Source organism: Atheta coriaria, unplaced genomic scaffold (assembly GCF_025399875.1).
Source record: "Atheta coriaria isolate IRGN ID8LTWV9N9 unplaced genomic scaffold, Caltech_Dcor_3.1 hic_scaffold_5_pilon, whole genome shotgun sequence".
Lineage (NCBI taxonomy): Eukaryota > Metazoa > Arthropoda > Insecta > Coleoptera > Staphylinidae > Dalotia > Dalotia coriaria.
In genome coordinates, this window is record NW_027045447.1 from 7,960,493 (window position 1) to 7,984,686 (window position 24,194).

The following is a 24,194-nucleotide window of genomic DNA, read 5'->3' on the forward strand; positions in this document are numbered from 1 at the left end:
ACAACACTGCTTCTAACACGATAGGAAAAGCCCGCAAATTTAGAAATAGTAAAACCAAAACAAAAATGTAGGAAAAATAATCAAATCACTTTTGAAAAAACAAAAGTTGCTTAGGCTGAAAACAAAATTTGTTTGTTTGAGAAACGAAAAAAGACTGTCACTTGCCAAAGTTCAATTCTACACTTAATTTCTTAGTAAGTCAACGCAATTGTCGAAAATATCAACATTTCTAAACCTTATTATCCTCTAATCTAACATTTCAAAGTTTAGTTTAGTCACAGTTGTCTACCTTTTGCGCATGTGCATTGAAACCAGTTTCAATTTTGTTGTGAATAACCTAACTTCCAAAACCGGCAAGCATCGTGAATTCAAGTCGGCTGTGGACAAAGCCCGCCGTGGTTCCCGTAGGAATCATGTCGAGCAACGTTATTGCAAAGCGTGAAAACGACGTAAAAGATGACAATCTCTTCATCGCCTTCCTCGAAGAATACGAACGACAGCCTGCCATCGATGTAGTTTATTTGAAACGCGAACGATTCGAACGTCTGCATCGCATCGTGGTTAAATTACTCTTTCTGGGCAATTTTAAAAAATGTTGGCATGTTACCGCGTTCATGTACAATATGTTCGATTCAGATGAATACAAAGATGAGTATATTGATGCATCTCCTGAAGATGTCATCACATATTTTGAAATTATCTTGGCATTATGTGCATTTAAATCTCAGACAGAGTTGTTAAGATGTGTAGAGTTTTGTCAAAGTGTTCTGGAAGACTATGGACTTGTTTATCCAATGTTGTATTCAATTTTAGCAGGGTGTTACCTCAAATTGAAATGGTAAGTTAAGTTTTTACTCAGATTATTAGCCAGGCTATAAATTTTTATTATTTTAGCAAAGAACAAGCTGCAGAAGTAATTGTTTCTGGTTTAGATTTTATAATTACTAATTTTCAACTTATTGAGAGCACAAAACAAAAGTTGCAACAGGAGCAGACGTTTTTACTGTTAGAAACTTTGGTGAGAATTCCCCAAGACACATAATTTTTGCTTTGTATGCTTATGGCAAACTAATCAAGTTAAACATGGAGAAACAAGTGAGAAGTTTCTGTAAAGAGTATTCTATGGAGACTGAACACTATGCTTTGAATATGCTTTTAAGTATAACCAACTTTGATGGTTGTTGTTTTGGATCACAAGTCAATGAGGCACTGAGATATCAACAACTCATTTTAAGTATTGATTCAGAACCCAGTTTGAAGCAGTATTTATGTGAATTGAGCCCTGATTGTAATGGATGCTGCAGGCAGGATCATGTGCCTACACATTGTACTCTTCAGCCAGTTGTAGTAAATTACTCTGGAATGAATGGCATGATTTATGTGAATTCTTTCCATGAAGTGCCTTTCGTTTTCCACCGGTTTTTGATTTTGACAAACTGGAACCGCCGTTGTATCATGCGCAACCTGATACATCTTCTACGTATGTTCTACCGGCGTTTGTTCGAGATGTTAGACGGTATGTTATTCATTTTTAAATTTTTTCAGATAAAATTAATTTTATGGTATTTAGAGTGAGGAAACCCAAGATAACTTTAAGAATTGGAAAGCCCTATGGTGTTCATCACATGAATCCCTTGACACGTTGCGAGAATAAAGTAGTAAAAATGTTTCAACAAGTATTATCACCGCTGTTGAAGCAATTCAGTAAGCATGTACTTATTGAAGGCGAAATGGGCGCGTTGTATTTACAAGTATTAGAAGCTGAAACCGCTGCGAATCGGCTTTATGACAAAATGGACGCGACAAATATGCATCTAATGGCGATTCGGAACCAATACGACATGGAAATTCACGGACGCAACTCAAAGCATGCCGTCAGCTACATTAAGAAACAAATTGATATTCTATGCAGATGTGTGCGACAATGGCGATTGTTTGCGCAGCAAACCGTAGGCGAAGTGCATTTTCAATGTTTTCCCGATGATTACCACGATGGAACACTTGCATTAAAAGAATGGGTCACTGCCACACATCAGAATTATATCCAACATGCGCAGAATCACGCAGTGGAAGAAAATCAAAACTTTCGCAAAGATATTAACAGGCCATGCGGTGGGCATATTTGTGAATGTGAATTGGACAGAATACGTCAACACCATTATAATATGGGTAACGGTGATGGTGTATTATGCTGTGGCAGATATTTAGCAATACCTATTGGGAAGAATACCCGCGCTGTTAAGGAAACTCAAACAAATTACAGCAAGTCTTCCTGCCGTACCAAACAAACCCAGACTGATAAACATAATCCCGAAGAGCAGAACTTCCAGAAACATATTAATATGTTAGAATCGGCGCTCACTAAAAAAGTAGCTGAACTTGAAGGGAAAATTCTAGAACTTCAAGAAGCTAGAAAAGATTTAGGTGACAATCAGAACAAAACTCTCAAAGCGCTCAAGAGAGAATTAAGTCAAGCAAAACGAACTATTCTCGAGAAGAATAAAGATATTCAGTATCAAAAACACCAAGTAAATTACTAATTGTAAAAATGTAAAAATTTAATTTAATAAAATGAATTTTCGTGTTTTAGATTGAACAACTTCAAAACAATTTATCAAAATTGAACAAATCGTATTCACACGTTGTTAAACCACCGGATGATTTAACAAAACCAGTCTGCAGTAAATCAGTGATTAAAGAGAACGAAAAATTACAAGTTTTGAATGCGAATTTATCCGCGGAGAACGCAAACTTGCAGCGACAACTCAACGAAATGACTGATGAATTCGACAGGATGAAAGCACGCCGTGATGCTCTTATTGACACCAATGAAGAAGTACAATTACTATATAAAGAAAAATCCGAGCAATATGACGAGTTATACGACAGAATTTCTTGCCTCAAGAATGAATACAACGACAAATTTAAGACTGAGCAAGACAAAGTCATCGATATGCAGAATGTGATCATAAATGGAATAGAAGAATTCATAAATTTGCTAATCGCTAAGATATCACAATACAAAGTGCGTTGTGAACGTATGCATGAGGAACTCACGCATTACTTTTACACCTGCAATCCGAATTTGAATATAAAACAAATGTGCGAAGCGAATCAATTGTTTCTTACTTCGGTAGTGGCTAAACTCGAACGGAACGTATCGTTGTTACTTTTGGCAAAAGATTGTGTTACCAGAAGTGAAAATCGAAGAGATACCAGTATGATTCAGCATAAAGTGATTGCCATCAACTGGAAGGATTTGATTGTTTACACGGATGAGTTTTGCACGACGTTGTTCAATCAGTATTTGTTGACTGTCAATGCGATGATGCCAGTACATTCAGCGCTGAGTAACGCACTTTTGGATAATGCGCGTTTGATAAGTCAGAGTTTAATGGATCAGGATAAGATATACCGACCTCAGGATACCAGAAGAGTTTATAATACTGCTATATCTAAAGTTCCACAACCAAACCTTGGTCCTGTCGGCTCCAATCGTCCGCTGTCTTCGATGTCTAATTATTCAAAGGTTTCCAGGGCACCGTCGCCTGAAATTGATGATCCTTCCACGAAGAATATTTTATCGCAGATTGCGCACGCTGTGAATTATCCAACGAATATAACGTTGGGGAATAATCGTGGTGTTGATATGAATGGAGGTGCTGTGAGAAGACCTGCGACAAATCTAAGTTCGACTAGTTCCAGTCCTGTTTATAATGCTAGTACAAATCCGGCGGTGTTTCGCCAGAGGAGTGTGGAAGCTCCAAGAGTGGATCGGGCTATGAAGGAGAATTATAACTGGAATCAACAGTCGCAGTATATTCCGTCGAATGTGTCTGTATCGCCTAATCCTGGATCTTCTTCGGAATCGACGGTTTTTATGGGGAAATATCGCGATATTTATCTGGCAGTGAAGAAACGATTTCCTAACGCGTTGATGAATGATTTGATCAATGCGTTGAATTTCTTGAAAGCGATGAATGTTAATTTGCATAAGATATCCATGGAGACTATCTTTGATAATGTTGGGAATTATATCGAGCATCAGATGCAGTGAGTATAAATTAAATTAATTGTCATAAAAAGGCTTTTACTTAAATATTGAATAATTAAAATATTAAGAATTGAAAATATTAATTTTTCTTTGTTTTTAGATTGCGTCTGCAAAACTGTGAAGCTGCCGAAGAAATACCTCCCAGAGCAGTTGCGACTGATGAATTTTGTTCGATTTGTTTTGAAAAGATGAACTCGATGCCAAGTGTAACGTTGAAGTGTTCTCACATTTTCCATGAAAAGGTATGTTAATTGTTTTTTTTTTGTTATACTTTTGTCTCATTTTATTATTTTATTTTTGATTTGTTGCTTTCAGTGTGTGTCTTTGTGGCTGCGCCAAAACACGGCCTGTCCCATTTGCCGCAAGTTTACTATCATGGAATGATCTGTTTTTTTTTTAATTGACTCATAGGTTTAGTTGTGAATCTCTCACGCGCCATACTCATATATAGTTCAGTATTAATATTATAATTGTGACATTTTTGTCATGTTACCAAAGTTCTAATCTTTATTTTATGGTTGTCGCAATTATTCTGCTTCAAGTTGCGAGTTTTGTTTTTGTGTTTGGTTGTTTAAGTCAGAATTGGTGATTTTTCTTTTATTAGTCGTTGGTTTTGAGCCATTGAAAGAATATGTTTTAAGTTTATGTTGAGTGTATGCAGGAATCTTACACTTTTGGATATTTAGGATGGAAGAATTCCTATTTATTATGTTATATTTTTAAAGTTACAAGTTTATATTATGGTAAATGTACCGTTATTTTTATAAATAAAGACTATATGGAAATATTGATCTTTTGTTAACCATATTTGATATAAATTATTAACATTTAACTCTTTGAAATGCAAAAAGCAAGTTTTGTTGTGCAAAATATGCAAAATTCACGAACTTGTGCAAACATTCTCGTAAATACAGCTCTGATCAAAGAAAATGGTTCCGACAACTGTTTATTTGCGCATTAGTAGATTAAAGTGAAATTTTTCCGAGAAAACACCTAATATACTTACTAACAAAGTAAATTTGTTTTGAAATCAATTTTGACAGGTTGCCTACCAACCAAAAATATTATACAATGTGGTTATTACATAATTCGGTATTATAATTTTACTAAATTGTAAATAGTACAATTAAAATTTCTAATAACTTTCATTATTAACCCAGTTAAATAATGTTAAATTTAGTTTATCACTGTCTAATTGCAAGTGTTAACAATTAATTCAGAAGTAATGACATGTTTTGTTTTCCGTTTGGTATTTAAACGCAATTCTCTGATTCGCCGACGTCAAAACATCAGATCGCATGGCCACGTCCTGATTCGCCGATTCGCAGTGTTGTGATCCTGCTGCGCATCGTGCGTTTCGTTCTACGTCTCGCGGTTAACAAGACGTGCCTTGATCAATTTACCTAAGATCGCATTGTTTTCGATGGTCGATTAATAATAAAAAGTGCGATTACACACAAGAAGATGGGTGATAACAATCACTTCGCCGGGGACCCGGTGGAAGAGTTTAATCTCGGTGAGCTAAGCGGAATTGACGGTATGTTTTCCTCTTATTTCTTTCAAAATATTTCAAAAATAAACTCAACAAATGAATCATTTTAGATTTACTGATGACTTGCGGCAATGACATCCTCACGAACGATTTCTTTGGAGACGAGTCCTTCCTGGATGACAAAATGATGAATTTGTTGGATGATTTAGATGGAAGTGGAACTATGCAGCAGATGCAACAATTACATCATCAACAACAATTGTTAGCACAGCAACAGCAACAAATGCAACAACAGCAAGTGCAACTACAGATGCAACAACAACAGCAACCTGTGGTGCAAATCAAACAAGAAGAAGTCTTTGCACAAGTACCACAAATGCAGCAACAACAAGTGAATCAAGTTTTCAACTTGCCAACACCAACAAGACCACTGCTGCCAAATATACAACCTGCTAATACCCAACAAGTTCCCACTGTTCCTAAACCCCTGAAAGCAAAACCAATCAAATCTAACCAAACACAACCTACAACAACACCTGCAACAGTGATCATTTCATCACCCAGTCTTCAAACAACTGGTGATCAATTGATTTACTCTCAGTTGAATGGAAACCCAGTGATTATCCAATCCCAACAGAAGAAGAAACCTCAGCAGACACAGAATATTGTTGTACAAAACATTGGACAGCTGGATTCTTCAATACAGCCTGTTATTTTACAGAAAATTATTAAATCTGAGTCACAAGCAATTCAACCGACTGTAATGTATACAACCCCGCGAACAACAAATCAAGCTGTGCATTTGATAAACACAAATGGACAACTTTTCACAACTGGTATACCACTTGTGTTGGACTCTGAGAAAGTTGCAATTAACAGGATGCCACTCACGAGTAAAGAACCCAAAGTCAAAGAGGTGAAACGGTCGGCGCATAACGCGATAGAAAGAAAATATCGCACTTCAATCAATGATAAAATCATTGAGTTGAAGAATATTATTGTTGGTGAAGATGCCAAGTTGAACAAATCCGCCATTTTGCGAAAAACAATTGAATATATTCGTTTTTTGCAAAATAGCAACGCGAAATTGAAACAGGAAAATTTCACGTTAAAGATGGCGGCGTCGAAAAATACAATCAAAGATTTGTTGGGCGCTGGCGCGAATACAGAGGAGGTGAAAATGTACTATGAACCAAGTCCACCACCTTCAGATGTTTCATCGCTTTCGCCAACGCATTCGATTCCTGCGAGTCCGGAATACAGTCAAATGAAATATGACAGTGATGATGAACCCATGGGCATTACCAAAGGCATGCTCGATCATTCAAAGATTGCGATTTGTATGTTCATGTTGGCGGTTATTTCGTTTAATCCGTTTGGATTTGCGTTGAATTCAATTTCGACAGGCGTACAAGATTATACAGGGAGAAAAATATTAAGCTGTAAGATAATTACCCGCAGTTTAAGAGTTTAAATAGAAATGAATAATTTTTTATGTGTTTAGTTGGCGATTCGGAGGGATTACAATGGACAAGTGGCGCTTTTCTGCTTTGGTTGATAAACTTATTCATTTTGGGGATTTGTACCGTTAAAATGTTTGTTTATGGCGATCCGATCGTACCTTGCAAGTCCAAAGAGGCGCAGATCTTCTGGCGACACCGTAGGCAAGCTGATTTTCATCTTTCACAGGTAATTTTACTTTGAGACGCGTAATAATTTGTAACTCAACTAAAACTGACGCCGAAGCAAAACTTTTTTGCGGTTTAGGGTCTTTTCAGCAATGTTACCAACCTAGTGACAAATTTGTCACTAGATTTTACGCGTATGAAACTTTTTATGTATTTTAAATACTGTTTTTGTTCTTTAGGGAGATAATGCGCGTGCAAAACAAGAATTACGCCGTTGTTTGCAAACTTTCGGTGTGACTCTACCCACCTCCCGGCTTGAATTAATCACATCCGTACTCTGGCAACTCTTTCGTCAAGTTACTCACCGATTGTGGATCGGAAAATGGTTGTCTCGTCACACCGGCGGTTTCTTTGCTGATGGCGTCGTCCGCTACGAAGCGCAGACTTCTTGTCGTGAACTGGCACTGATCTACCACGCGTTGAATCAAATCCAACTCGTTGAAGGTCCCACTGAGTACGGCCATCTTTCTGGACTGGTGCTCGGCTTGTCTTCGGTGAATCTAGCCGAAGCTGCCGGAAACATGCTGCCGCCATTACAACTGATTGACATATATGTAGGCGTGGCTTTACGAATCAAGCACAGTTGTTATAATACCGTGAAAGGTTTCCATCGGTACTATATTAATCTAGCGAAGAATGCAACCACCAATACATGCGATCCGATTCCGTCACGTTTCAAGTGGATTTTCCAAGTTTATGGATATAAATTTCTTACCACTACGAATATCACCTATGATGATTCGGAAGTGCAAGGAGTACCGTTTTGTACCGTGGTGAATAAATCTGAACCAATGGCGTTTGTTATGAAGGTTAGAACATAACCAGTGTAATGGACTATCATTCTAAATATTTATTTGTTTTTTTTTGCAGTTGTACCGAGAACATTTGATTGAAAAATCCTTGCAGACATTAGTAGCGCCTGGAAGTAAGAGTAATGGTGACGATGATGCATCAAAGAAAACAAATACAACTGATGTGTTGAAATATGTGCAGTCATTGGTAGAGAATTTGGATAAAGATCCAGGTAGCATCTTTGCCAATACCACATTACAAAGTAAATAATTATTTTCTCTCAAAATCAAGTAATAAAATTAATAATAAATGAATTTTTTTCATAGAATATCAAGATGATGAAATTGCAACATGGTGGACCAATGTTATCGCTTGTTCCTGTTACTGGCTGCTGGGCGAAGACGAAAACGCGGAGAGATTGTACAAAAACGTCGAGAACATCCCGAAACAACTGGCGGACATGGCTGACCCTCTACCCAAAGCAGTAATCGCAGGTTTCAGAGCCAGGAGATCTTATTTGACTGATCAAGAGTCACACAGAGTTATTTTGAAGCAGTGTGACATGGCCGGCCGGATTTTGGAGGATAGTCTAACATTCAACAGTTGCAAAAAGCAGAATATCAAAGTTTTAGTGAGTATTACTCATTTTATTTCTAGTTTTATTGAAAATGATTTGTTTTATTGATGAGGGTGCATTGTAGTTGCATTGCATGTTAATTTCCAATGCAATGTCTCTTCAGTGCAATCTTTGTTGATAAAAATTGCAACAAATGCTTTAATTATTAAAAATAAAAGCAAAAAATGTAATAAATGTTATTTTTTACTCTTTGCAGTTGACACAATTGTTAGTTTGTGACTGGTTGTTGGAAACTCGCACAGCTATCTGGGAAGACGCCGTGGAAGCTGATCCAAACAGTGTGCCAGTCCCAGCGCTTATTTTGACAGCTTTCCAGAAGGATATTACTTCACTAAGGGGAATTGCGCACCATATTCCGGTAATAATTTTTCAAAATTCTTAATAAATAAGTCTTAACATAACGATTTGTTTGCAGTCTGCATTGCCACGAGTTTTCCTCTACGAAGCCACATCACGTTTGATGGCTGGTGCCGCCCCAGGGAAAACACAACAACTCTTGGACAAATCCCTCCGCCACCGCCACTCGAAAGGCAGCATGATTTGCGGCAAAGGTACGAATTCTTTTTTTTGGAAACTCATTACAATATTTGATGTATAAAACGTTTGCGTTTGCTAATTTTTATTTGCACATCATCTGCGCAATGAATATTTCATGAGGCTTATGATGAGTTTAATTTTTTGCGGTGTGTTTGTTGACAGACAAGAATCAACAGCAGTTGGGCGGGGAGCGGCAGCATGCCGCCGCTTTGTATCTCGCCTGCAGGCATCTCCCGGGGCAGTTGATCTCCCTACCGGGAGAGCGCGCCGGTATGCTCGCCGAGGCAGCGAAGACCTTGGAGCGCATCGGGGATAAGAAGCGACTGCAAGATTGTTATAAACTTATGAAGACCCTAGGTCCCAATTCCGTTAGTCCATAGACTTATTAAATAAGCATTCATTTCATATATTTTGTAAATAATCTTGAGTTGTGTGTAATTGTAAGTTACTTAATGAGTGTTTGTGTCCTTGAAAGAATGAAATCGGTTCATTTATTTTTATATTGTTTGCGCTAAGTGTTATTTTTGAAAAACAAAAAATGTTTTAAGTTTGTATTTATTAAATAAAATAGTAAAAATGATTTGAAGTGAATGTAATAGTTGGTTATAGTTTGACACACCAACTGTCAAAATTAAAGGTTACACGTTGTGCGCATGCGCAGTATGTCATAATAATGACGCCATGTTGTATAAGTATAACTCATACACAGTGTGCACTACACATATTTTTGAAGTGAACCAATAAAATGTCGCTGGTTATTTATATTTTTAATTAACTCCTCTTCGACGTCAAGGAGAGCCGTTCCGTTGCGTTCGCAGAGAGAGCGTCGGTTAAGTATTTCATCTTGTCTTGTTTCGTTTCAGCGTTTCCTCGAGAGTGATGAAGTAGTAATAATTCTGTCGCTGGAAGCGCGCGGCGCGCGTAAAAGAATGCTTCCTTCTTCGCTACAACCCCCGCAACCTGCCACCCCCAACACACGCGCGCACACTTCAACGAGACGTCGAGCATTAGTTGGGAAATTTACGACTTCTCGAAACATATATATTCAAATTGCTCGAGCGCGCGAGCACGAGAGTTTAAACCATTTATTTCGTTTTTCTTCTAAGGCGGGCGCGCGCTTAGAAAGAAATATCCTCGAACGAAGAAACATTGAGAAATGCCTTCGTCAATTTAATGTCTAACAGACTACTTGTATTATTACAGTAGGATTACTTTGTGATGTGATTCCGCGTATTAGTTTTCCGAATAATTGCATTTGTATGCATTTGTATGTTTGTGACGCTTTCGCGCAAAATTCACAGAACATATTTTGATAAATTTTAGCATGGAGATACTTTTGACTTTGGAAAAAGAAATGAGCGACTTTTTATCGTAAATATTTAACTGCAAAGGTGCAAAATAAAGGATTAAAGTTAATATAGAGATTTTATCGTAGTTTTAGTTATAAAATTTGAATCTAGATGGCGTTAAAGTGTATTTTTGAAAGACTACTACTTCGATTACAGTAGTATTACTTTGTGATGTGATTCCACTTATTAGTTTTCCGACAATTGCAAAACAAGCAAAAGAAACAAAGGTAGAATAGACGTGGCAGACATCTTGAACCGTTAATATTCCTGTGAAATATCACAGATTATGAACAGCACGCGGGGAAGAAGACGACATGCCTTAATAACTTTTCTATAATTTTGAACAAACGCCAAGATCCAAGATCAAGATGAAAACCATTCGCCGCGAGGGCGAAATGAAAAGAACACCACCCTCTCTCGCACACGCCGGTGTGAAAATGCGAAAATAGTTGAGTTATCTGCTGGTGCTGAGCGTCGAGACGGAAAAGCACATTGCGCTCACGGTCGCTTTTTTGTTTCTTTGCCTCGTGCTGAAAGATGAAGTAAAACTTCTTTTAATTAAGTATCAAAGTATGTTCCAGCCCTCAGAGGCGGAGTGCAGCGACGACGAAAGTGGACGAAAGCCAGAAAGCGAAACGGTATTAAAATCCGCGCGCCACACAAACTTTTATTCTAGAAAAACCGAGCGAGAAATTCATAATCATAAAAGTCGAAAGTTTTCGTAGCCTACGAAAACCTTCGGAAGGATGGAGAAGTGGAGAATGATGCGGGCGAAGCATCGAATTGTAAGACGACATATTTTTCGAATTTGTACGTAAAGTCACAGTCATTCAAAGAGTAAATTAATCAGCTTAGGTATTAATTTTGTATATTTTGGTACTCACCTTAATGTAGAAACAATGGAATACGAATAACTGGTTTGGAATCATTTGCGATGGTGTAACCTAAACTAACCTATAAGTTACAATCGTGAAAATTTTCTTATAAAGTGTACTTACTTCGGTTTAAAACGTGATTTCTATTAGAGTTTGTTAATATATTCTTTAACTGAAGCACTTGATATAGTTTTACGGCAAATATTAATCGTCAATTAAGTATAAAGCAACAATTACTTGTAGAAATTTGCCACTGACAAAAACAGCAAATTAGAGCTGAAAATTTATGACAGAATGTTAATCTGGTTGCATACATTAAACAAAAATCTATAAGCATAGTTGGAATAAATAGAATCAAAAGCAAAACTAAATATGTACTATATTTCATTTAAATTTGTACATTTACTAGCAATCTGCTGGTCGGATTGTGATACTATTCTCAAGCAACCTTCAGATTAGCCGAGAGGTCAAGCAGGCGAAGTGTGATAGCGACAATATAACTGCAAAAGTGTAAATAAACAAAGAAAGATGATGTGGTGATTTATTTTGCATCGAGATGGCGCTGCGATGCACTTATTTGCATTAAATTCACGATAGTTTATACCTGGCACTGCGCTGAATGTTTTTTCTACATTAGTAAATTTTTACTGTGCGAAGCCGAGACAAACTGTTTGTTTACAAATATTATCAGTAGTCAGTGCGATTCAATGCCAAAGTTATTGTCATACACGTATATAAATCTTGATTCAACGTGTATTTAACACAAAAACAAAACAATACTGCATTCTCAGTGAATTGAAAGTAAATTTAACAACTCTCAGTACCAAAATTGAGTTTAATACGATGAAATTTACAAGAGTAGCGTTGTTTGTTTTTGAGACTTTGTGACTTTCGGCTCTAATCACACTTGTGTTTGCAGTGGTTTGCAGTAATTTGCTAATTTTGTAATTATTGTTTGATATCCAGCCGCTACTGCCACTACACACCCAAACAGTTGCCAGCCCGGCGAAAACGCACTACATTCGACTGTTTTGTTAATGAATTATTTAAGGATTAAGCTCATAATTTTAGAGATTAGCGCTCTGCTCGGGCACGTCCTACGCAAACAGATCGGAAACTTCACACACTAAAATTAATTTAGAGAAGATTTAGAAAATGAAGAGTAAATCATAACATTCACTTAATAATATCATGCTAGAGATGAATATAAATGCAAAATGTGAAGGATTTTGTATGTTTGTTGCTCTTTCACGTAAAAACTACTGAAGGAATTTTCATAAATTTTAGTATAGAGACGTTTATGACCAAGGAAAAATAAAACGTCAAGTTTTTATTGTAAACATATAACTAGAAGGGTGTGAAATAAGGAATGAAAGTTAATATGGAGATTTTATCATGTTTATAGTTATATAAATCACTTATAGATGGCGCACTATTAACAATTCTCATTAACTTAAAATAAAATTCAAAATTTTATTAACGACTTAACAGAAAACAAGAAAATAATTATTTTTTAAAATTTAAATCTAGTTTTACATACAAAAGTAACACTTTTCTAAGAAAACGTAATTTAACTCACAATAAAAGATGTTCCTTTGACCACCAAATGTCGAAACCATGCGTCCATCTTAAAGGACTCTATTTGAAGATGAAAGAACCGTTCATGCCCGATGCGTCGTCCACAGTTAATCAAAATTCTCTCATTAATATTAAACCACCGGCCGTATAATTCACCAGTGATTCCCTTCCAGTTGTCCCTGAACCCGAGCGTTTTTTCCCTCTTTTTGCAGTATATAAAAGACATCTGTGAGCACTCGTAAGCGAATGCGTTTAGCGCGAGTGGATCCCCAGCAGCGAAGCCGACTCCGGACAAAGAAAACGACGCGGGGACAAAGGAAAACTATAAAAACTCGCAATCGAAGCGGGCAAACAGACTGCGTTTCTCGAATTAATTTCTTCATTACCATTTCGACTCACTCAAAGAACGCGATGACGAGCACAGTCGCGTTCTGTTTGTTAGTGCTTTTATTTCATCACAGAAATATAAAAAGATACTTATTGATAGACAAAAACAAAAAAAAAGAAAAGATTTTTTCTGAAACATTTTTTTACACGTGTCGCTCATGTTTAATGCATCATTCAATTGTTTTGAGAGTTTGCGGGCTGCGGAAATCAAGCCCGAAAAGGATGAAGGCAATGAAGACATCGATTCCGGGGCCCGGTGAGGCGGTGAGTGTTTTCGGCGTCGACGCGAAGACGGCAATAAACGGAAATAAAGTTGTAAATCAAGACGAGCGAACGAAGGGACCGTTTATACAGCTGAAATAATGCGCGCTCGTCTTGTTTGGCGGCGGCTGAGGCGGCGGTGGCGGTGTGAAAACGTTTTATGGAGGGTGGCAATGGTGGGCCGGTTGTTTTCCACGCGCGCGGGTTGAAAGGAAACGCCACCGAAACGCCGAAACATGTCGTTTGACGAGAGAAAGCGTTTATTACTTTCCGCCGCCGAATCGACAATCGACGATCGGCTATTATCCAGACGATTTCGCGCAGGAATAACTGTTATCAATGTCTTATCGGCACATAAAAAGAAGTAAGCAGTGTTCAAGCATCACCGGGATTCTTTTTTATCAATTTATTTGCTTTTTTTGATTTATTAATATAGAAAAATGTTTGGTTGGTGAAATACCTAACTGAATGCAACCTAATATACGCAAAGCCTGCAACATCACATACTGCTGTCAAAAGTGTGAAATTCTGTAACCTGCTTAACGGGTTGCATACAATATTTTTGATATTAACCTAGAAAATTGTGCGTTTTTCTTGATTTTAACGAAAAGTAACATATCTGAAAGTATTTTTAGGTTGCCATATTATTTATAACCTCTTTTTATACTCGTGTACCTGTTACGTTTGTTTCATTTTTAAAAAGCGTGTCCATATTTACATTTCCACCTAGATATATTTCCATATTCCTAGAAGAAAAGCCTCGTTTTGCGCTCGCGTGCAATAAAATGCGACTAAACGAACAAAACGCGGAACGTGTGCCATTAATTAGACGCGCGACATTTTTCCGTCGTTATTTCCACCACCCCCTCGGCATGTTGCGCGCCATGCGCTAATTTATGTAACTCTCCAACTTATGTAACGCTGCAATAAATAAATGACATCGTGTCGCACCCTTAGTGCGGCAATACACTGAAAAAACGCTATAGGGCAACAAAAGAAAACGGGTGTCCGAGTCGAAGGCGAAGGAAAATGAACGACATGCAAACGATAATTAAAATTTGTCGTCGCCTGTTTTGTTCGCGCCAAATGCGTGCCGTCACGCAAAGCTTCAAAACAACAAAACGAATATTTAGGGAGTAGTTTACATTTTGGAACTGATATATTGGCTCTTAACTTGGTTTTTAAATAATTATATTCAAATTTATGAATGAAAACACAAAATTTCGTATTTATAGGTTAGAATTGATCAAATTTATATTTTACAACCGCCATTTTGTATTCCAACCAAGTTTATAACAATAAAATAAGGTATAACTTTGTAAATAGTCATCATTCACGAATAAAACGACCAGTTGAATATTTTACACTTTTATTTCGCAATCATTTTGCTCATAACCTCAATCCAACATTTCATTGCGTTGCATCCACATTCGCACATCGCATTGCTTCGCCTTTGCTTACTAGGTTTTATTATAATGACAATATACTTAATAAATAATTCATTATTCATACATCGTACGCGTGGCGCTAATAAAATTGGACTTTGTTTGCGTTCTTATGTCACTGCATTCGCTGCAAACTGTGTTTTAGTTGAGAACGAAACCTGCATCGTAGAATTTTTACATAAAATCGTAAATAAATACAGTTTGTTGTACATTTTTCATCTAAAAATTTAATAATAATAACTCATTCACGCATTTATTGTATAATTAGTTGTTGTTTTATCGTTTTGATACTATATAATGTAAATTTATTGAAACAGTTTAAAAGTTTATGTACGTTTTGTAAAAATATTATATGCAACCCAATATACACCTAGCATACCGCATCACAAGTGTGTGGTTAGAGTGTGAAGTTACGTAAAATGTTTAATGGGTTGCATACAGTACGCTGTTTTACAAATCGAACACAAACCTGATTTCTGTTCGTTTATAATTAAAATAAAATAACACTATATAAGTAATACTTACAAACATTAATAATAAGTCAACAAACTTTCTTTTACTCTGTGTTACATTTTACATTGTTTACTTTGTTACTCTTTTATACATGTTATTTTCTTTTTATATCGCAATGCTTTTTTAGTTCTTAATTAGTTAATTATCGTAATTATTAGTTTCAGTAGCAGTTTGACTTCTTAATAGCTAAACGGTTTAATTACATCATTACAGGCGTACATATTTACATATTTTGACATTATGTTACTTGTAAATATCAATTCAAACCAAAACCAGAAGCAAAAATGCAATATTACTCGAAAATCGTAACAAATTTGACTTGTTTGTGGTTGTAATTGATTGTATCAGGTTATTAATAAATATTTCCGCTTGAAAATTAATAAACCCAGCGTTCGTGCCGCCGCAATTCACGTAAATACTAATTTTAATTCATTTTTTAATTTGCTGCGTTTCTTTTCATGTCTGTCATGTAACTTTTTTTATATCTGCGGCAGGAATATTAAGTGTTTTTTACATTTCGCATGCTAATCTCATTCTCATTAGCTGACAATTACGCTCTCGTTTGTTTTCATTCGTTTTCATGCGCCGGTATTCATTTGTGCTGCTTTTGTTTTGATAATGTAAACAGTTAAGAGATTAAATCAGATTAAATCACGAGAATCGTGAAAACTCACCGCTGAAGTGAATAAAACGAAAATTGCGCTCCACTTTGGCCACAACACAATGCACAACACCTTAATGAAACATAATAAAACCCTAATGAAACACAATAAAACATCAAAAACAAAAACGCTTCAAAAATGTTTACAGAGCTGAATTATTTTGATTTATTTCGCAAAAACTCAAAATGAATTTTCTGAGTTTTTTTTTTGATTTTTTTTCAATGTATTGCTAAACTTTTTCATTTTGAATAAGTTAAAAGTTGAAAGATACGTTATTGCATTGCAGAATATCACAAGTATTTTTCATAATAACATTTCGTTCTTTATTATATTAATAATTAATTAATTAATTACAAGTCAGCGAAGAATTTTTGGTAAGAAATGAGAATAATCCTCATCATTTTTTGTTTATAATTTGCTACTAGGGTACAAATCCGCTGGCACACACACATTAGCTAGAACTCGACGTTCCCTAACCTCAATCTACAACTCCTCAGGCCTAATACGTAGGTTATAAAGACTAATTCAATGAGAATCATACTCGAAACAATCATAACCTTAAATTCTCATACGTATATACATTCATTTTTAATTGTGGTGGTTTTATTTATATCATAGGATGTTTCTTTATGCAATATGACGTGTTTTATCATGTTTTCTTACTTTTATGAGTTGCTTGGTGGTTTATTGGCCGATTTGCAGTTAGTTTTACATACTCGTAACAAAGTTAGCTGTGCGCCATTTTCGCCTCGGGTCGTGTCCTCGAACATTCGTCCGTTTGATGGCTAGATGGCGGCTTGTTAGCGCTGGGGCGCGCAAGTTTAACATTATTATTGACTATCATTAAGTTTTTAGTGCCTCGTCCGTGCGGTTAGGGAGGCGGCGGTAAAATAACCGGCACTACTCACTACTCACTCGAAGCGTCCTTCCGGTTCTTCAATGCAGCGAGAACTGCAAGGTGCCGACCTCTTTGACATCGACGGGACTCCATTTATTAGCTGGAACAACAAAGCTCCATTAGGCGCGGAGGAGGGTTTTGCATGCAAGGAGTTAAGGTGGCGAGGGTTGGGGGTTGATCAGAGGTCAGGTCAGATGGTCTCAAACTTGTTATTACCATTATTACCTTTGTAATACATCTCCTTGTACATGCTCGGACAGTTGTTGTTCTGTAAAAAGTAGAAAAAATATTTTTTAGTAAAAAAATCAGAAAAAACGTATTTTTTAACTTTCACTTTTAAATCGTCACATTTCCTACGGTTTAGATGTGCGAAAAGCGGCACTTTAATCACAGGCGTGACTAAAGTACTTTATTCACGTGGTGAAGGTTGCGCCTGCGCATTAGTCAAAGGTTTTTAATTAATTTTGTGTTTTGATACTTAATATACAATTAAATTAAATATTTTTTTGCTGCGCATGCGCAATATATGTATATTAATGTAAATGTGGTAATTAATTCTTTTTATTTTGCTTGTAATAAGTATTGTGCTGTGTTGATACGTAATAATTACGGCATGATTTATTAGACAACTATTTCCGTGTCGTTTTGCCTCGTCTCGGCTTTGTAACACTTCCACTTCCGGCGCGCAGACGGAATTACTTACTATAATGCGTCAATTAGTAAATAATTAAAGCTGGCGCTGGCGAAATTGACGCGGCGCACACACATGCTCGATATGATAAAACGGCGGGGGCGGCGCGCGGCAAAGAGCCGTAATGAATGCATAAACCTCTTGTCTTATTAGCGAAATTAGGTATTACGCGGCAGCGGCGGCTTCGTTTCGTGTTAATTTATAAAGGCGAATTCGTTACGCAAGGTGGCGGAGGACGGAAACCAGAAGCGGGCGCGCGGTGCGGGTGTGAGGTGGATGGATGTAATAAAGAAGCGGCCCTCCCGCGCGGAATAATAACGAGCGCGCGTGGCGCGACTAATTTCGCACGAAATTTCGCCATCCGCAGATAGCGCGCACGCCGCGTACAACGCGCACACGCCGTCTTTATCGGGAGTGCAAGATATGTAGGTGAGTGTAGGTGGCGTAGGTGTTGTGGGGATGATACGAGAGAGGGTGGTTTGGTACATATGTTGGTGGGGTGGTGAGGGAACGCGAGATCCCGATTTATTCGTTACCTTTGTGCAGACAATTAGTACACGTGTACAAAGCAAATAACGCGAGAGTGCGACGAGAGCTAGCGCTCAATTTCGACAGCGGAAACTCGCTTGTTTCGTATAAGTAACACATTATCTCGTATTATATGCGTTTTCATTGTTATAAATTGTGTGTGAAATATATATTTTGAATATTTATTTCAATTTATAGGTGACAAAAACTACGTTTTAAGAATAATAAGGTTTTTTCTGCTTCCACTTTTAAAGTGCTACTTTTTCCACGGTTTGTAAGTACGAAAAGTGGAATTTTAATCACGGACTGCCAAAGTCGTGACTAAAGTACTTTAATTCGATGATTTAAAATACAAAAATTTAAATACAAAAACCTTAATGTGAAAATTGCATTAAAGTAGAAAAAATAGCTTAGGCATCACTTGGCTAAACGTTGTTAAAGTGCCGTTTAGCGCACTTGATACTTAATATATTATTATAGTTTTAACTTTGTTTAAACTTTACTTTATTTAGCGACAAATCTAGTACTACGACGAAATGGTGCAATGCACACATTGTGTATGTAAATAAAGAATGAAAGTTGATAGTTAGATACATTCATAGTTATTATAGTTGTATTGTTTGAATCGAGATGGCGTTACAATGCACTTATTTTCATTAAATTCAAGATTGTTTATACCTGGCACAGTGCTGAACGTTTTTTCTACATTAGTTAATTCTTCTCGTGCGAAGCCGAGACAAACTGTTTTTTTACAAATATTATCAGTACTCGTCACTGCGATTCAATGATATGGTTGTTTTCATACACGACTATAAATCTTAATCCAATGGGTATTAAATTCAAATACAAAATAATGTTACATTTTCAGTGAATTGAAAATTAATTCAAATTCTGAGTGAAAAATTAACAGAAACTTAACTGAAAATTGAAAAAATAACAGATAATTGGTAAAAGACTACCAGTAATTTGAGTTGCGCATGCGCAGTATCACTTTAACATAACCTATTTTGTAGATTTATCAATAAATCATATTTTAAACAGTTTTTCTCTCCTAAAATGACAAAAACATTAATATTTATTGTAAATATTTTAATTAAAATACTCTGTAATTATTCAATATATATTTTTACGCATGCGCTACTTTTGCGTGCTACAAGCATATAAGTAATAACTCGGCTGGAAGCCGGCAATAAGTCTAAAACAAACGATGCATAAAACAAACAGAACAATAAAAACTCCGCGCACAAAGGGAAGACTTTAAGTTATGCATAATTTTGCAGTAAACGCATTTGCATATGCGACGAACGCGACTTAGCCCCGACTGCGTTTGGCACTACAGAGAATTGCATAAATTATGACAGAGGAACGCAGGGAATAAAATATGTAGAAACTAATTAGACGACAGGCCGCGCGCGCGCTAAACACGGAATTAAATTATGTAATAATGTTACGCCTCTACCGAGTGTAACAAAAACTTGTTGTTCTGTCAATAACAGATAATAAATTATAGAAAAATCATCGAAAAAAAAAAGAAATCAATTTACAACTGAAATAAACTTTTCTTTCACTTTTATAAAAAGCGTGAATATAAAAATACTCTTAAAATCATAATTTACACATGTTTATCACTAATATTTAATAAATAAACAATTAAAACATTTAAAATTATTGTTTTTCTTCAAAAATTAATTTCTGTTTCTCTTTGTAGAAGATTTGAGTGTTTTTATCGCTTGTAAGACCGCGACGTGCATATGAATGACACATAATAATAGCAATAAATCACAACTTAATTGTCTTCTTTCGCAGCCGTTGGCGTTTCTCCTCTGCCGCCCCCAACCCGGCCGTAATGTACTCGCACTCTCTATGTTATAATAGAAATTTATCGGTCATACGGCGCGCTACGGTTTCAATTACCAATTCTATCGGCGCATTAAGCGCGGGCACGCCGCACGCCGCCCCTCTCAAGACCAGGACTTAGACCTAAGAAAGTCATCTATCACTTAACACCAGAAGGGAATGGACTTCAGTGGATGGCACGGCGCGGCGGCAAGAAGCATGAGGTTGAGGCGGCGAACGTTTGCCCGCGCGCGCGTTACAAGTGTAGCGACGGCATGCAAAGTGCACATTAGCCGCCCCCACAACGCTGCCGCCTCAACATCGAACACTCACACTCTATTTTTTTCTCGGTGGCAAGAAATACAGCGTTGGATTAATATTTATAAAAAATGAAAATAAATAAAATAAAATATTAACAATTAATTGGTTTATGTAAATAAATAAATAAATAGAAATAAATAGAGCATTAAAGATGATTTTATTTTTTATTATTATTTTTTGTTGTTGTTTTAGGATTGAGGTTATGTTTGTGTTGGAGGAAACATCAGGCCGATGGCAATTACACTAACAGCGACCCGGCATCGCATTAATTATCGCACTGTGAAATGTATACGAGTACACGTTTCGCGCGGGTTGGTTTGGGGCGCGAGGGTTTAGAGAATAATGAAGGAGCTGTGACCACCTTTATATACAATACAAGGAATAACGTATATCTGCTGGTTGTGTTCAACTTTTTAACTCTTTTGTGTTAATGTATATAGATATTATAAATGAATAAAAGTATGTTTGTTTTTTCTTTCACATCTAAAGTATTGGATCAATTTTGATAAAAATTGGAATAGAGATAGATTGAACTTTAGAAAATAATATAAAATGTTTTATTTTGAGAATAAATAATATAACAAATGAAAAAGAACTTGAAAATGTGTATAAGTTTACTGGCAGTCTAGCACGACTACAATTTGATATAATTCTCAAGCAACCTTTAAATTTGTTTAGCGGTCAATCACGCGAAGTTAAAAAGCGACAATATGACTGGAAAGATGTATTTGCATTAAATTCACGATTGTTTATACCTGGTACTGTGCTGAATGTTTTTTCTACATTGGTAAATTCTTCTCGTGCGAAGCCGAGATAAACTGTTTGTTTACAAATATTATCAGTAGTCAGTGCGATTCAATGCACGGATATTTTCATACACGAATATAAATCTTGATCCAAAGCATATTAAACACAAAAACAAAACAATGTTGCAATCTCAGTGAATTAAATTTTCTTGTTATAACATTACAGCTCCTCAGTGTAAAAGCAGGAAATATTTTTATTCCTATCTATTTGCGATTCTTCATAGAATTAATTAATTTAAATTTAAATTGTCAATCTTATTGATAGAATTGACAAATCCTATGTCTACAAAAAGAGAGTAAAAACGAATTACATTTTTATTAAACACTACCGAGTAGTATGTATTTACTGACAGTCTAGTTGGACAACAATTTGATATAATTCTAAAACCACCTTCAGATTGCGGTCGATCTCACAAGGTTTGATAGCGATTTATAACTGAAAAGATGTAAATAAATAAAGAAAGAAGATGTGCAAATTCATTCATAGTTATTATAGTAATATAGTTTGACTCTAGATGGCAATACGATGCACTTATTTGCATTAAATTCACGATTGTTTATACCTGGCACAGTGCTGAATGTTTTTTCTACGTTAGTAAATTCTTCTCGTGCGAAGCCGAGGCAAACAGTTTATTTACAAATATTATCAGTAGTCAGTGCAGTTCAATGACACCGTTATTTTCATACACGAATATAAATCATATTCCTATGCGTATTAAACACAAAAACAAAACAATATTTCAATCTCATTACTCATATAAACATAACACAAATGAATAAAACATAGCAACTTGAATTCATATTTAAACTTTAGAAAATATTTACTAAACTAATTGCTAATCCATGTAAAATCCCAATATTTGATTATTTTTTGTTCCTCCATGTAACAACACCGCACTAAAAAGTCATTAAATGTCCAACACTAAACTAAACCACTGTAAATATTAATGAATGAAAGTTAAATCAAAAATACCAACTGATGACCACATAAAACATGCATAATTCCACGAATTTTACTAAAACGACAAATTATTATGACAGCATTATTCAAAAACAGCCCCCAAATATCCCTCTATGAAAAAGTATCTGTCTGCACACCGACTGAATGAAATGCATTATGTACCCTCGTACGCGTACAAGTTTGAAAATCCGGAAATTGGAAAACTCGCGCCGACCCAATGGGCGCCGCGCTCTGTTTGCTCGCGACGCGTTCGGCGTCTCGTTTCTCGTTAGCCGTTTTCATTTGGCGTTTCGCACATTTCGCATGTTTCGCTTGTTTCGTCTCGAATGGTGTGTTCCGCACGTTCCGCACGTTTCGCTAGTTTTCGCCATTTAACAATTACATTCCGGACACACACACCCACACACATATTCTCCCTCTGCGACAAATGTAGTGAACAATTTACACAACGACACACGGCCATTTGCTTGCTCAATATTCAATCACGGCGTGCAATAGCAATTCGCGATGAGAATAGAACAGTTTCCTAATTTTTTTCGGGAATAATTTTTTGTAATTTGACGGAAAAGGTGAATAATTGCCGTTTTTGGTTGAAGATTTTTGTTTTGAAATGATTTTGTGTGTTTTGTTGGCTTTAACGCCACCTAGATATGAGTTATATAACTATAACTATGATTTACCACAATTATCATCTTTAATCACTTATTTAACACCTTTAAAATAACATTTTTGCATTAAAAAGTAGTCTATATCCTTTTTCCTAGTCATAAATATATTTATACCAAAATTTATAAAAATTTATTCAGTGGTTTTTGCTAGAAAGGGTCACAAACAAACAAATCCTTCATAATTTCATTTTTAACATGAATTTAACAAAAAAAAGTGAATAATTGTCATTTTTCGTTGAGGACTTTTGATTTGGAATGAATTTGTGTGTTTGGTATTTGAAACTGTTGAAATTGTTGAATGTAATATGTGCTCGAAGGTGTTTTCGTGCTTCAACAATGTTTGGCAATGTTCAGTAATGCGATCGCACGTGTTTGCGGCGCGGTAACAAGGCGGCCATTGTTGTTTACTGACGCCTGCACAAATTTAAAACATTTTTAATTTACGCGCAACGCACGTCCAGAAATTCCACACATACCAGCACCTAAAATTCCATAAAAACTAAAAATAAAACTTTTTAAATATCTGCCAATTTTTTTTTTCCGCAAGCAGGAAATTAGATGTAAAGTTTGCAATTTTCTAATTTCCGCTTTCTTGTTTTGTGAAATTTTCGCAATTTCACATATTCTACCTGCGCATATCTCACGCCGGGGTGAACAAGGGTTAGCAACTTGGCAAAAATTCGTTTTTGGTGCTGCGGGGGCGGCAGCACGTATTCGCGACACGTTTCACCCGCGGCGCATTAACGCGTGCCCCGCGCAAGCATTAAAATTCACCGGGCGGTTAATTTGTATATAAACTAGTCGCGCACGTTCGCACCGAACCCGATCTGACCCAAATTATAACTAGCTCATTATAGAATTAAACATTTAAGTCAATTTAAATTATTTCGGCTTACAAAGTAAAAAAACAATAAAAAAAAAACATAAAAAGTTATCTCTTATATTTTATTACACTGGTCATCATAAAATATTATGACATTGTGTAAATACGGCGAGCATGCATGCTAATTTCGAAAGCTAATTAATTATGTTCCTCGTGTGCGCCCTCAAACGTGCCCTCATCGCCCCCGCACAAACGTACAATCTGTTTTCTCGTCGCTGGCGGCTGCTGCTGCTGTGTTTTTTTATCTCTCTGTCACTTTTTGTGCTTTATTTGCTGCTTTTTTTCTGCATTTTTGCATATTTTCCTCCGGTGGGGTGGTTCACTGGTTCATT

At 36.3% G+C, this 24,194-nt stretch overlaps 3 protein-coding genes and 1 long non-coding RNA gene across 6 annotated transcripts in view; 2 read left to right on the plus strand and 2 right to left on the minus strand.

Annotated features, from left to right (window-relative positions):
• Positions 1-66: 66 nt before the first annotated feature.
• Positions 67-4,839, plus strand: LOC135792524 (uncharacterized). Of its 2 annotated transcripts, XM_065303188.1 has the most exons (6): positions 67-838; positions 895-1,480; positions 1,546-2,528; positions 2,591-4,053; positions 4,155-4,296; positions 4,370-4,839. In XM_065303188.1, the coding sequence occupies exons 2-6, from the start codon at positions 1,084-1,086 to the stop codon at positions 4,436-4,438; spliced, it is 3,054 nt and encodes a 1,017-aa protein (XP_065159260.1). In that variant the 5' UTR covers positions 67-838; positions 895-1,083; the 3' UTR covers positions 4,439-4,839. The 2 variants fall into 2 exon arrangements, with proteins under 2 accessions (XP_065159260.1, XP_065159261.1); XM_065303189.1 differs by lacking the exon at positions 67-838 and having other exon boundaries at positions 1,348-1,516; positions 1,571-2,528.
• Positions 4,840-5,372: 533 nt separating this feature from the next.
• On the plus strand, positions 5,373-9,791 carry SREBP (Sterol regulatory element binding protein). Its single transcript, XM_065303187.1, has 9 exons — positions 5,373-5,591; positions 5,657-6,988; positions 7,051-7,235; positions 7,414-8,043; positions 8,105-8,288; positions 8,353-8,657; positions 8,860-9,021; positions 9,079-9,214; positions 9,363-9,791. Exons 1-9 carry the CDS (start codon positions 5,519-5,521, stop codon positions 9,578-9,580), a joined length of 3,225 nt encoding a protein of 1,074 aa, XP_065159259.1. The 5' UTR covers positions 5,373-5,518; the 3' UTR covers positions 9,581-9,791.
• On the minus strand, positions 9,266-11,785 carry LOC135792532 (uncharacterized). The gene is made up of 3 exons (XR_010548362.1): positions 11,548-11,785; positions 11,434-11,498; positions 9,266-11,079 (listed from the first exon to the last, which is right to left on the minus strand). It is a non-coding gene; the product is annotated as an uncharacterized lncRNA (long non-coding RNA).
• Positions 11,786-15,002: 3,217 nt separating this feature from the next.
• CARPA (Carbonic anhydrase-related protein A) overlaps positions 15,003-24,194 on the minus strand; it is a 61,726-nt gene continuing 52,534 nt past the window's right edge. Inside the window, exons 9-10 of one of the 2 annotated variants that reach the window (XM_065303196.1) lie at positions 17,394-17,436; positions 15,003-17,268 (exon numbers count right to left, since the gene is read on the minus strand). In XM_065303196.1, coding sequence (XP_065159268.1) covers positions 17,207-17,268; positions 17,394-17,436 — 105 coding nt within the window. In that variant the 3' untranslated portion in view covers positions 15,003-17,206. Of the gene's footprint in view, positions 17,269-17,384; positions 17,437-24,194 lie in introns of both variants that reach the window. The other variant, XM_065303195.1, reaches the window with a different exon arrangement.

Bases quoted from the DNA above. Each gene is read 5' to 3' on its own strand.
- LOC135792524 (XM_065303188.1), top strand. From the start codon at position 1,084: ATGGAGAAACAAGTGAGAAGTTTCTGTAAAGAGTATTCTATGGAGACT. The intron at 1,481-1,545 runs GTATGTTCTACC...AAATTTTTTCAG, and splicing joins CAACCTGATACATCTTCTAC to ATAAAATTAATTTTATGGTA. The intron at 4,297-4,369 runs GTATGTTAATTG...TGTTGCTTTCAG, and splicing joins CTCACATTTTCCATGAAAAG to TGTGTGTCTTTGTGGCTGCG.
- SREBP (XM_065303187.1), top strand. From the start codon at position 5,519: ATGGGTGATAACAATCACTTCGCCGGGGACCCGGTGGAAGAGTTTAAT. The intron at 8,658-8,859 runs GTGAGTATTACT...TACTCTTTGCAG, and splicing joins AGCAGAATATCAAAGTTTTA to TTGACACAATTGTTAGTTTG. The intron at 9,215-9,362 runs GTACGAATTCTT...GTTTGTTGACAG, and splicing joins CAGCATGATTTGCGGCAAAG to ACAAGAATCAACAGCAGTTG.